Here is a 13,328-nt window from a genome sequence, read left to right on the forward strand (position 1 = left end):
TATTGAGGGAGACATGTGAAAGACGTAGTGAACGGATTTTCAAATTCTGTCGCTTCATGATTCTGGGTGAAAACTGTGGAGTCGATTCAGTATTCTCGTTCGACTCCTACTGAGAGTCAGAGCCCTACTAAGATCTAGTAATGAGTGTATCGTTTGGAGAGATTAGGTTCTTCAGCTCGAGATAATAGTGACGATTAAGTACAATTTACACCCGAATAAAAATGGCTACAGCGAAACAAGAGGAAGAGCGAAGAACTAAAACGAACATTAAGGGACGGAACGGGGATGTGGACGTGTCAAGGACGGAATACTGTAATAAGCTGCGGGAGTGGATGTGGCATTACTACTGCGGCTATGCGAGCTGGCAGAGCTGGATGTGCGTGTCGACGCTACCGTTATCTCCTCCGTGGCTTCCACCGCAGCCTGGCAGCCAAGCAGCTAACATCCCTCCTTATCCACCCGCCCCGACATCCGCGGACATCTCTAACTGGTATATTCAGCTCACCAGTCCGCCTCAGATGAATGCCACAGCGGCTTCTCAGGCCGGGAATTCATCGACATCAACACCACCGGCAGCAGCTGCAAGTCCGGCGCAGGCGAATGGAAACCCACCTCAGCAAGCAGGTACATTAGCACGTTAGCTTGATGCTAGTTAGCTAAACCAACTAGCGGCTAAGGCAGAAAAGTTGTAGTCAGATGCTTCGCTTGATAGTAGCAATTTTGCTTGACATAAGCTTTAAAAACTTTTAGTTGAATTCGGCATATATCTTGAAGTAACTAAAATTATTATTTCGTTAAAGTACATATACACCCTAAACCTACACATACTCTACCCATACCCTACATATACACCCTAAACCTACACATACTCTACCCATACCCTACATATACACCCTAAACCTACACATACTCTACCCATACCCTACATATACACCCTAAACCTACCCATACCCTACATATACACCCTAAACCTACACATACTCTACCCATACCCTACATATACACCCTAAACCTACACATACTCTACCCATACCCTACATATACACCCTAAACCTACACATACTCTACCCATACCCTACATATACACCCTAAACCTACACATACCCTACATATACACCCTAAACCTACACATACTCTACCCATACCCTACATATACACCCTAAACCTACACATACTCTACCCATACCCTACATATACACCCTAAACCTACCCATACCCTACATATACACCCTAAACCTACACATACTCTACCCATACCCTACATATACACCCTAAACCTACCCATACCCTACATATACACCCTAAACCTACACATACTCTACCCATACCCTACATATACACCCTAAACCTACACATACTCTACCCATACCCTACATATACACCCTAAACCTACACATACCCTACATATACACCCTAAACCTACCCATACCCTACATATACACCCTAAACCTACACATACTCTACCCATACCCTACATATACACCCTAAACCTACACATACTCTACCCATACCCTACATATACACCCTAAACCTACCCATACCCTACATATACACCCTAAACCTACACATACTCTACCCATACCCTACATATACACCCTAAACCTACACATACCCTACATATACACCCTAAACCTACACATACCCTACATATACACCCTAAACCTACCCATACCCTACATATACACCCTCAACCTACGCATACCCTACATATACACCCCTAAACCTACGCATATCCTACATATACACCCCTAAACCTACCCATACCCTACATATACACCCTAAACCTACACATACTCTACCCATACCCTACATATACACCCTAAACCTACACATACCCTACATATACACCCTAAACCTACCCATACCCTACATATACACCCTCAACCTACCCATACCCTACATATACACCCCTAAACCTACCCATACCCTACATATACACCCCTAAACCTACGCATACCCTACATATACACCCTCAACCTACGCATATCCTACATATACACCCCTAAACCTACGCATATCCTACATATACACCCCTAAACCTACGCATACCCTACATATACACCCCTAAACCTACGCATACCCTACATATACACCCCTAAACCTACGCATACCCTACATATACACCCCTAAACCTACGCATACCCTACATATACACCCCTAAACCTACGCATACCCTACATATACACCCCTAAACCTACGCATACCCTACATATACACCCTCAACCTACGCATACCCTACATATACACCCCTCAACCTACGCATACCCTACATATACACCCCTAAACCTACGCATACCCTACATATACACCCCTCAACCTACGCATACCCTACATATACACCCCTCAACCTACGCATACCCTACATATACACCCCTAAACCTACGCATACCCTACATATACACCCCTAAACCTACGCATACCCTACATATACACCCCTCAACCTACGCATACCCTACATATACACCCCTCAACCTACGCATACCCTACATATACACCCCTCAACCTACGCATACCCTACATGTACACCCCTCAACCTACGCATACCCTACATATACACCCCTCAACCTACGCATACCCTACATATACACCCTCAACCTACGCATACCCTACATATACACCCTCAACCTACGCATACCCTACATATACACCCTCAACCTACGCATACCCTACATATACACCCTCAACCTACGCATACCCTACATATACACCCTCAACCTACGCATACCCTACATATACACCCTCAACCTACGCATACCCTACATATACACCCCTCAACCTACGCATACCCTACATATACACCCCTCAACCTACGCATACCCTACATATACACCCCTCAACCTACGCATACCCTACATATACACCCCTCAACCTACGCATACCCTACATATACACCCCTCAACCTACGCATACCCTACATATACACCCCTCAACCTACGCATACCCTACATATACACCCTCAACCTACGCATACCCTACATATACACCCCTCAACCTACGCATACCCTACATATACACCCCTCAACCTACGCATACCCTACATATACACCCCTCAACCTACGCATACCCTACATATACACCCCTCAACCTACGCATACCCTACATATACACCCCTCAACCTACGCATACCCTACATATACACCCCTCAACCTACGCATACCCTACATATACACCCCTCAACCTACGCATACCCTACATATACACCCCTCAACCTACGCATACCCTACATATACACCCCTCAACCTACGCATACCCTACATATACACCCCTCAACCTACGCATACCCTACATATACACCCCTCAACCTACGCATAGTTTCAATTTAAGGGTGGATATTCTATAAGAATGAGCGATGTCCACATCAAGTTTCATTCAGTCATGTCTTTTTTTTATTACTTGTAGGTAGAGAGTACACCATTCCCTCACCTTTACACAGGTTTCTAGCTGAAATGGTGGATTTCTTTATCCTCTTCTGCGTTAAAGCGACAATAGTTTTGTGGATCATGCACCTAAGTGGAATGAAGTAAGTCTCAAAACAGTGAAGACCAGCGCCACTGATGCACAAGTGATCTTTATTTGGCTTTAATCATGTGAAAGTCTGTCATCTGAGTTTGAGTTGTTTGCTCTCTGCCTACCACAGGGACATTTCTAAAGTCATCATGCAGTTTGTAGTGGAGGAGATCGATGAGAACACATCCCTGGAGGACCTGCAGAAGATGATGGTGGTGGCTCTGGTGTACAGGGTTTTAGTTTGTTTCTATGAGGTCGGTGAATGTTTGCTCTCTCATGCAAAAGCATGTTCAGCTTAAGAGCAAGGTTTCAGGAGTGAAAAATAAATAAAAAGCTGTTTATTTTGATCATCGAGAATGTGATGTCTGTCAGAATCTTTTTAATCTGATGGAAGCTGTATGTGGTTATTCAGCTATTTAGAAAATAATAGTGTTTTAATACCATAGTGAAACCCACCAGAGACTATGGTCAGTGAGATGCTGTTACACCTTCTTGAGCGGGATTGGTCCACCTTTGTTGTTGAAAAGATCACTTGGTGAACAGGGATAGGGATACTATGTCCCAAATGACGCACCACACACTATCCACTTACACTATGCACTGTGGACTCTACTGTCTAGTGTATGAATTTTAGACGAGTAGTAACATCTAAAGTGGAACTGTTTTGTATTAACTGGACGTATAAGCCCAGTCAATGGCAAATTACCTCAAAGGCACGTAATTTGACGCCGCTAGCTTCAACAGAATGCATTCTGGGAACAGGAATTCTCTCTTTTTTAGGTCAAGACTCGTGTTGTTTTGATACTTCCCAGGAATTTTCTGAAAGGTCTATAGTGAATGGAAAGTTTACTTGCAGGAAGCTGGCAGTCACTGTGCAGCTCCATAGACATTAGAGATGTTTTTACAGTTTATTGACTGCACTGGGATTTTTCTTTTACTTTGTCATCACTCAATGGATGTGTTATTCTTTTTATACACCAACCAGGCATAACATTATGACCACATGGCTAATATTGTGTTGGTCACCCTTTTCCTGTCAAAACAGCCCTGACCCGTCATGCACTGTGTATTCTGATGCCTTTCTATCAGGACCAGCATTAACTTCTTTAGCAATTTGAGCAACAGTAGCTCGTCTGTTGGATCGGATCACACGGGACAGCCTTCGCTCCTCATGTGCATCATTGAGCTCTGACCGCCCATGACCCTGTCACTGGTTCACCACTGTTCCTTCCTTGGGCCATTATAGATAGATACTGACCACTGCAGACTGGGAGAGCTGCAGTTTTGGAGATGCTCTGATCCAGTCGTCTAGCCATCACAATTTAGCCCTCGCTCAAATGCTTATGCTTGCCCATTTTTCCTGTTAATAGATCAGTCTCAGTCTACAAAAATCCAGTGAAGTCAGATATCTAGTCTGAAGAAATGTTGGAAACGGTTAATGTTCTAAACTTCAGACTTTGCTGAATCATTTCTTTGTTATATAACACCAGCTTTGTTGTCATCATGCTCAGCTGATTATCTATAATTAATTCAGAAAGATTTGCTTGCATTTTCTTTATCAGAACCCAAAGCTCCTGATTTGGACTAATATGACAGCAAGAAAGACTCCTGCATGATACTTTATAATTTTTATATTTGCTAAAAGCTTACACTGTATTGTTGTGTCCGTCTACTCTACAGCTCTTTAAATCAATTTATCAAATTATTTCTTTGCACTTGTTTTTTTGCAGATTATCTGTATTTGGGGAGCAGGAGGTGCCACACCTGGGAAGTTCCTGCTCGGATTGCGTGTCGTCACCTGTGACTCTACAGTTTTGGTACGACCCAACCGCGTCCTCGTGACCCCAGCATCTAACGTCACCCTGTCAGCGTGAGTGACCCCCTCAGAAATCCTGCTGATTTGTAGAATACTTTCTAATACCAGTGTCTAATTTGTTCCTGGCTTGTTTTCTCCCGCAGATCCACTGTACGGGCCTTGAATAAGAACCTATCCATCGCATTCCTCTTTCCGGTCTTCATCACATTGCTCTTTTTTCAGCACAACAGGACTGTGTATGACATTGTGGCAGGAACCATCGTTGTCCGGCGTAGGGGGGCCAGATGACAGGTTTAGAGAGGGACTGAATGTAACACAGTATTACTGAAGCCTAAAGGTTATAGCCATAGGAGGTCAGACCTGTTTTCTGTCTAATTTTAAATATTGTTAAGTTATTTGAATTATAGGTTTGTTAGTTGAATTTTAGTTGTTAAACATGTTGCTTGTTAATACACTCCAACCAAAAATCAGGAATTTAACTAGTGGTACAACAGACTCCTGTAAAAACACTTGGAATTACAGCTGTCTGTAGCTGATTTTATAGATTTGTAGATTTACAAGCTGCCTTACTAGATTATGTACAAGCAAGTCAGAGAAAGCTGACTGATTCGATAAATGTGTTAAATCTACTAATATTTCACAAATCAGCATTACAGCAGAGAGCATGAATTACTCCAGTGAGAGACACAGCTATGAGTACACGTAATGTAGAGCTGAGGCATGATGGAGGACTCTAGGACAACAGGAAAGCTTTAAATAATCAGCCAATTTCAAAATACACTGCAGCAGGTAACAAAGTAGGACATACACCAATCAGGTATAACATTATGAGCAGTGAGAGGTGAAGTGAATAACACTGATTATCTCCTCATCATGGCACCAGTTAGTGGGTGGGATATATTAGGCAGCAAGTGAACATTTTGTCCTCAAAGTTGATGTGTTAGAAGCAGGAAAAATGGACAAGTGTAAGGATTTGAGCGAGTTTGATAAGGGCCAAATTTTGATGGCTAGACGACTGGATCAGCGCATGTCCAAAACTGCAGCTCTTGTGGGGTGTTCCCGGTCTGCAGTGGTCAGTATCTATCAAAAGTGGTCCAAGGAAGGAACAGTGGTGAACCGGTGACAGGGTCATGGGTGGCCAAGGCTCACCGATGCACATGGGGAGTGAAGGCTGGCCCGTGTGGTACGATCAACACAATATTAGGCAGGTGGTCATAATGTTATGCCTGATCAGTAAAATGTGAATAATCTTTCTTTCGAATAATTTGTGTTGATTTCTCAGGGTACTGCCGAAAGTATCACCACTAAACATCTGTATTCACTTTTTATGCTTTTTATGAGTTGCAAATGTGCCTCTAGTAACCACTTGTGTATTTTGTAACTAGGCCAATGCCACAGTTGATTTGGTGCCCCCTGTCTGTTATCTACTAGCCACAAATTTTAATTTTCACCATTTATCTACTGTTTTATATGAGAAGATTTAAATCATGGGTGGACAAATAAATCGATTAGCAAGCGCACCAGGCCAGTAATAGCTGTCAAGCTCATGCTTTTACATAATAATGTATGTCTAGCTAAGTGCACTAATACAGACTGTATGAAACCCTGTACTTGCTTTAGTCCTTATCTTCTCCACATTGTTTGCAACCCTGACAGAAAGTCTCTTCTGGCATTGTGAGATATGCTATGAGTCTGGATAGCACCTTAATTTCCTCTCGATGTGTTTAACGCCTAGACTACTGCGTGCATTAAGCAGAGGTATCATGTGACGTGAAGTACATTAAGTAAGGTTTATTTCCATTCTCTGGATGTCCACCAGGTAAATGTGAATAAAAAATAGCAACATCCTGAACTTGTATCTGCTGTCTAGCAAATCGAGGCTACCATTTGATCCAAAAATGTATGTATGCAGCTGGAAAGATATCTTGTATCTATATTTTTTCTGTTTTGCAGAATCCTGCCTCTGCACAGGCTATAAGATGCGAGATCTTAGTCATAGGTGTTATACAACAGTCGTTTACTCGCTGTTACTCCCAATATCGCAGTATGTCAGTGTAATGCTTACTGAGAAATCGTAGTGCCTAACTATTGACTGATGCAGGTTGACAATCTAAAATGATCTAATGTGCCAAAATGTGTTATTTAATAACAGGACAAACAACATGCCCCAATGTAATTCCCCTTTAAAAAGAACAATTTCAGTTTAGATGCAAGGTTTTCATTCGTCCTCTCTAGAGCCGGATTTTACAGACCATCTGAACTCAGCTCTTATTAGTAGCAGCAGAGTTAAAGGGAAAAATATCCTGCCTTGTGTCTATCCTGTGCACAGCACAGCACTTTTCTCTCACATGCTCCCATCTGGAATATTCCACTCTGTTAAGGCCGTTGGTGTCTGGAAGCCTGTAAACACAGCTGCGTGTCTGAAGCTCTCTTAGCATCACAGGATTATCACGAAACTACATGTATATAAGGACTTAAATATATAACACTCGCTGATGGTTGCTGATTAAACCTTACACATTGCCCAGTTGCGTTATTTGTTTTTTTTTGCGTGTGTGTATGTTTGTAAGTAATGTGTGTTTTATGATTATTGAATGAGAGTTTTATGTAAAAATGTATGTGATCTTTAAAAGACTTTTGTGTGTGAATATAAACTTCTGTTTATTTCAAGATCGTATATAAAGTCTGGCTTAATGAGCTTATATTCTGACAGTATAATGATCATTAAATGGTCAAATGGTGTCCTGTGTCTTTTTGTCCCCTTTCTGTCTGTTTTAATTTTTATTCTGGACATACTGATTTATTTTTAAAGACACTTAATTGTTTTTTTCTTTCCAACATTTTTTTTCTGTTTCCTGTCAGTTTGAATATCAGAATTAGCCTCTCTAACAGGGACAGGAGTGTCAAGCTCATTTTATGTAAGAGGCAGCATTACATTTCAGGAAATTCAGTTTAGTGATGAATAACTCAGTAACTCCTCATAAACGTAATCATTTATATTTTTCAAAGCAATCAATTTGACTATTTTAATTTGGTACACAAATTTCTGAACTGGATTGGACACTTTACTGGATGCTTTGGTCCGTCTGGAGGATCTATTTCTCTGATTCTCTGTAAAACTCTGATGAGTTAATGAATATTTCCTTCTTTTTTTATAGAAAAGCTTTTAAAAAGAACGTCATCATGAAGCTAGAACCATGAACCATCCAACAACCTCTTGAGGAACTATGGGCTAGAACACTTTAGTGCTAGCCCAGAGCTCTCTGATTGGACAGGTAGGACAGTAGAGACACCTTTATGTCCTTAATGGTTGGATGATGGTCATCAGTATCATCATTTTGGTTTCAGAGCCTGAGGGATGACAGACACCATAATTTCTCCTCTGATCAGATTCCACAGCAGCCAAAATGTGAGAAATATTTTTAAAAATTCCTGACATCACCTTTAAATAAAGCTTTCACTTGAAATACTCACAATTGTATACATTTTTAACAGTATTGAAGGAGATAAAATCATCTGGTTTATTGTCCTTCAAACAAGGAGATGTTGATTATAGTTTACAGATGCTGAATGTATGTAGTTTGAAGTCCAGTAGAGGGAGGTATTTGCACACAAATGCAAAAAAATATATTACATTATGAATTTGAAAGGCTGGGGAAGTAGTGACCACCTCAAAGCAGGCAGTAAAATATGTCTTGATTACATATGATGGCCAGTCAGACACAATTTCTGATGAATTATGTTTGTTGCTTAACCCCAAAAAACACAATTCTGTATCTTTTATTATTATTTTCTCTTTATTTCCTCCTGCCTGGACTTCTCCATCCTGAAAACATTCTTCATAATCAGATCCACATGAGTCCAATAAAAGAAAAGGATCAAGATCACATGAGAACACATACTAGCTCATACATCAAGACAAGCATGCAAACTAGCATGTGCCATGGCTGCAAACGAATGATTTGGATAAGTATAGCATTATGCATTACTTTGCTGTTAATGAGTTTGCTTCATTTTAGAATTCGTTAAGCCATCACATGGCAGATTATTTTCCCTTAATAATATGCCAGGTCGGGTTTAACATAAATTATTGTATTTTTGTGAATGATACTCGCTACATTTACAGCATCTGCCAAGTGCCCTAATCTATAGTAATTTATTACTGCCTAATATTGTGTTGTTCACCATTTTGCTGCCAAAACAGCCGTGACCCATCATGCACTGTGTATTCTGACACCTTTCTATCAGAACCAGCATTAACCTCTTCAGCAGTTTGAGCAACAGTAGTTCGTCTGTTGGGTCTGATCACACGGGCCAGCCTTCGCTCCCCACATGAATCAATGAGCCTTGGCCGCCCATGACCCTGTCACCGGTTCACCACTGTTGACAGATACTGACCACTGCAGACCAGGAACACCCCACAAGAGCTGCAGTTTTGGAGATGCTCTGATCCAGTCATCTAGCCATCACAATTTGGCCCTTTGTTAATCACTTCACCTGTCACTGCTCATAATGTTATGCCTGATCGGTGTACATTTATCTAATTTATAGATACACCCACTGAGCTACAAAGTTTAAATCACTGTATTCAAAGCCCTACGTTCTAACTATTACTCTATGGAAATGTCAGAGAACAAACAACTATATCCCTAAGCATGCATCTAAATCTGTCTTAAAACGATTTGATCCATCTGGACAGGCCTAGCATTTTTAAAGAAAAAAAAAAAAATTTTTGCTATAAAGTGCTGTCAAGCATATATTTATTGTGCTGGCTGAGTTTTATCTATTTAAAAAAAGAAAAGAAAGAAACAAAGTTTTTCTTCTGTTATGCCAAGTCTCATAATTCTTTCTAAATCAATCAAATAACATTAGAGGCATCACTTCACACAATATCGGGTGTTGTAAAAAGAGCATCAGTAAGGTATATATATATATGTGGCTCAACCAGTGGCATGCCATTACACTGAAAACATCGAAGTTAAAAGTAAAAAAAAAATACTCTTTAGGTGTATACCACCCACAAACTTCACCCATATGCCTTCTTCATCTGTATTGTAATTGGAAGTGAGCTGCACATCTGGTTTAGCCAAGGGATTTCTGGGAAAGTCATCCTGACAGACTTATGACACAGCATCAGTACAAGCTTAAAGAGATTGATTCTGGGAAGTGGAGATGAGAATGGTTTATGTACATCTTTATCCAAATTCCGAAAGGTTTTTAAAAGTGCCAAATATAGTTGAGTTTAAACTCATATGGCAGTGGCATGGAAGTTTACTGCACACAATGGTAATCCGACACCTCTTACCCCTTACATCTGGAATCTGGATCAATCAGTTCTTCTTTTTTAGGCTTATAGTGGCCCAGCTGTAAACATTTGGTCTCACCAAGGCCGAGCTGTGGCTGTGTTTAGTCAGCTTTGGATGAGTTCATCACAGTCATGCTGTGCCAGATGAAGTAGAAAATATAATCAGGCTATTACTCATTTGTCATTAGCGATAGTGTTTCCAGATGGTAGCCTGAGAAACGCTTTGCATGGTAAAATCTTTTACTATAAACTTACTTTCCTGAACTGAAATATTTTGGAAGAAAGTGTTTCAGGACATCTGACCTTCTCATCAACACGTAGGCATTTCCCAAACTACTGGAAGTGTATAGGATGTCATTTGATGCTGTAGAGTTACATTTCATCTCACTGGAACTATTAGGCTCAAACCTGTTCCAGCATGACGATGCTCCTGTGCACAAAGCAAGCTCGTGTGTTAAGACTGAAAAACTCTTGGAGAGATCTAACATCAGTGCCTGATTTATTGTGGCTGAATGAACACAAATCCCTGCAGCCATGCTCCAAAATCTTAAGGAAAGCCTTCCCATAGGAGTGGAGCTTATTATAACAATAAAGGCAGACTGGAATATACACCTACGCTGATCAGGCATAATATTATGACCGAATATTGTGGTTATCCCCCTTTTGCTGCCAAAACAGCCCTGACCTGTTGAGGCATGGATTCTACAAGATCTCTGAAGGTGTGCTGTGGTATCTGGGCAGATCCTTTAAGTCCTGTAAAGGTCTCTCCCTGGGCCCCACCTCGCAACTCACAGGACTTAAGGGACTTAAAGGATACTTCTGATAGATACTGACCGGGAACACCACACAGGAGCAGCAGTTTTGGAGATGCTCTCATCCAGTGGTCTAGCCATTACAATTTGGCCCTTGTCAAACTCCCTCAAATCCTTACACTTGCCCATTCTTTCTACTTCTAACGCATCAACTTTGAGGACAAAATGTTCACTTGCTGCCTAATATATCCCACCCACTAACAGGTGCCATGATGAGGAGATAATCAGTGTTATTCACTTCACCTGTCACTGCTCATAATGTTATGCCTGATTGGTGTATACGGTGTAATGTTCAGGTCACACTTTTAGAAGTGTATTTCAACCAGAAGTAAAGTTATTTAAAGATCTGTCTACCCCTCAAAGTGAAAAATGGATAATTGGAGAATCACAGAATTTTTGACAACCAATAATTACAAACTGAGTTGGGATTTGGATTGATTTGGATTATTTCATTAGAGCACATACTATTGCTGTGCTACAACTTCAGCAAGGTGTGACATTCTCTGTCTGAGGAGCTCACACTTATTTAGCAATGTTTTTTTGTCTGTTCAGCTACAGCGATATCTACCAGGTTTTCCCAGACACCCAAATGCCTGAAGCTAAAATAGCACCAAATATTACATGACATCCTAATACATGGTTGTATGTTTGGAGAATGCACAATTATATGTTCCTAATATACCCCGGGGTTATTCGTACATGCGCTCACGTTTTAATGAATTATACATAATACATCATTTTTCCTACTGCAGTGACCTCTCACAGGGGTCCCTCGAATGTGACATACTATATAGGGATACTAGAAAAATAAATGCAAATATTCATCCTTCTTCTGTGGAAAATTAAATGCAAATATTTACTCTCAGTATGGAACATTGCATGTACATGTCGTGAAAAATCATTAACCTTTAAACAAATACCAGGAAATTGGCCCGTGCGGAATAGTGTTATTAACACCACTGAGGTATGAAAAGGCAGCTTCCTCAACCTCATTTTGGTTTGGTCTAGCAATTATGCCATCAATATGATTAATTTATTTTTTTGCTTAATATCTACAGTATTTAAAAACAAGTCATTAAGGTGACTAGTGTTTATTGCGGTATCATTTCGTGTTGCGTGCTAGCAGGCTGTGAGTCAGGTGAGAGGGACACTTCGGGTCTAAATAGAAGAAAACACAGCAAGAGGTGTTAGCGAGAAATCCTGTAAAAATAACACGTCGCTTTTACACAGGAAAGAACCAGCCTGCAATGATCTTCCTACACAATGTGCTAAAGGGAAGTGTGTGATGAGCTAAATACTGATGACTTTTACAAGCAAGAGCTGTTGCATGTGGAGCACGCTTGTGTTTTACTCTACAATATTACACTGTGTCCTACTCTTTTGTCAACCCACCATGAAATACACTACATAGCCAATAGTATACGGACACCTAACCATCACACCTTTATGAGGCTGCTGGACAACACAGTCCATAAGCATGTGCTTTTACTGCAGGAAGAAAAAGAAGGATCAGTTTTCTTTATGAATAATAATTTATTCAGTGGAACTGTATGTTATTTCCTCTGTCGATAACATTATTGATGGTAAATGAAAAATCCCAGAAATGGAATTTGTGCCCATGTTCAGAATTAGATTTTCCTTGTCACTCCACAGTAGTGCATAATGGCTCATATAAAAGTCTTTAAGAATTTTTAATACATAAGGATTTCTGCTTTAAGGATATCAATCCTATTTCTGCTCTCTGAGATGCCCCAAGTATATGTTCATAAGCAGATAAAATCTTCAACCACTCAAATTCTCAGTAAGCTTTATCCAAACTGAGGTAAAAACATCCAACAACAGACTCATTTTAGATCAGATTTGCGGTGATAAAATAATTCAGTTGTTT

General features: G+C 40.6%; 1 protein-coding gene across 1 annotated transcript; it reads left to right on the forward strand.

The window, feature by feature from the left end:
• fam8a1a (family with sequence similarity 8 member A1a) lies at positions 1–8,064 on the forward strand. Its single transcript, XM_058378302.1, has 5 exons — positions 1–624; positions 3,400–3,520; positions 3,638–3,761; positions 5,238–5,377; positions 5,467–8,064. The coding sequence occupies exons 1-5, from the start codon at positions 222–224 to the stop codon at positions 5,609–5,611; spliced, it is 933 nt and encodes a 310-aa protein (XP_058234285.1). The 5' UTR covers positions 1–221; the 3' UTR covers positions 5,612–8,064.
• The last annotated feature ends 5,264 nt before the right edge of the window (positions 8,065–13,328 follow it).

This window comes from Hemibagrus wyckioides, linkage group LG24, assembly GCF_019097595.1.
Source record: "Hemibagrus wyckioides isolate EC202008001 linkage group LG24, SWU_Hwy_1.0, whole genome shotgun sequence".
In the NCBI taxonomy this organism is placed as follows: Eukaryota; Metazoa; Chordata; class Actinopteri; order Siluriformes; family Bagridae; genus Hemibagrus; species Hemibagrus wyckioides.

What these genes read in the sequence shown, in the direction of transcription:
- fam8a1a (XM_058378302.1), top strand. Translation starts at nt 222, where the DNA reads ATGGCTACAGCGAAACAAGAGGAAGAGCGAAGAACTAAAACGAACATT. An exon ending in ATGCACCTAAGTGGAATGAA is followed by an intron (nt 3,521 to 3,637) that starts GTAAGTCTCAAA and finishes TGCCTACCACAG; the next exon opens with GGACATTTCTAAAGTCATCA. An exon ending in TCTAACGTCACCCTGTCAGC is followed by an intron (nt 5,378 to 5,466) that starts GTGAGTGACCCC and finishes TTTCTCCCGCAG; the next exon opens with ATCCACTGTACGGGCCTTGA.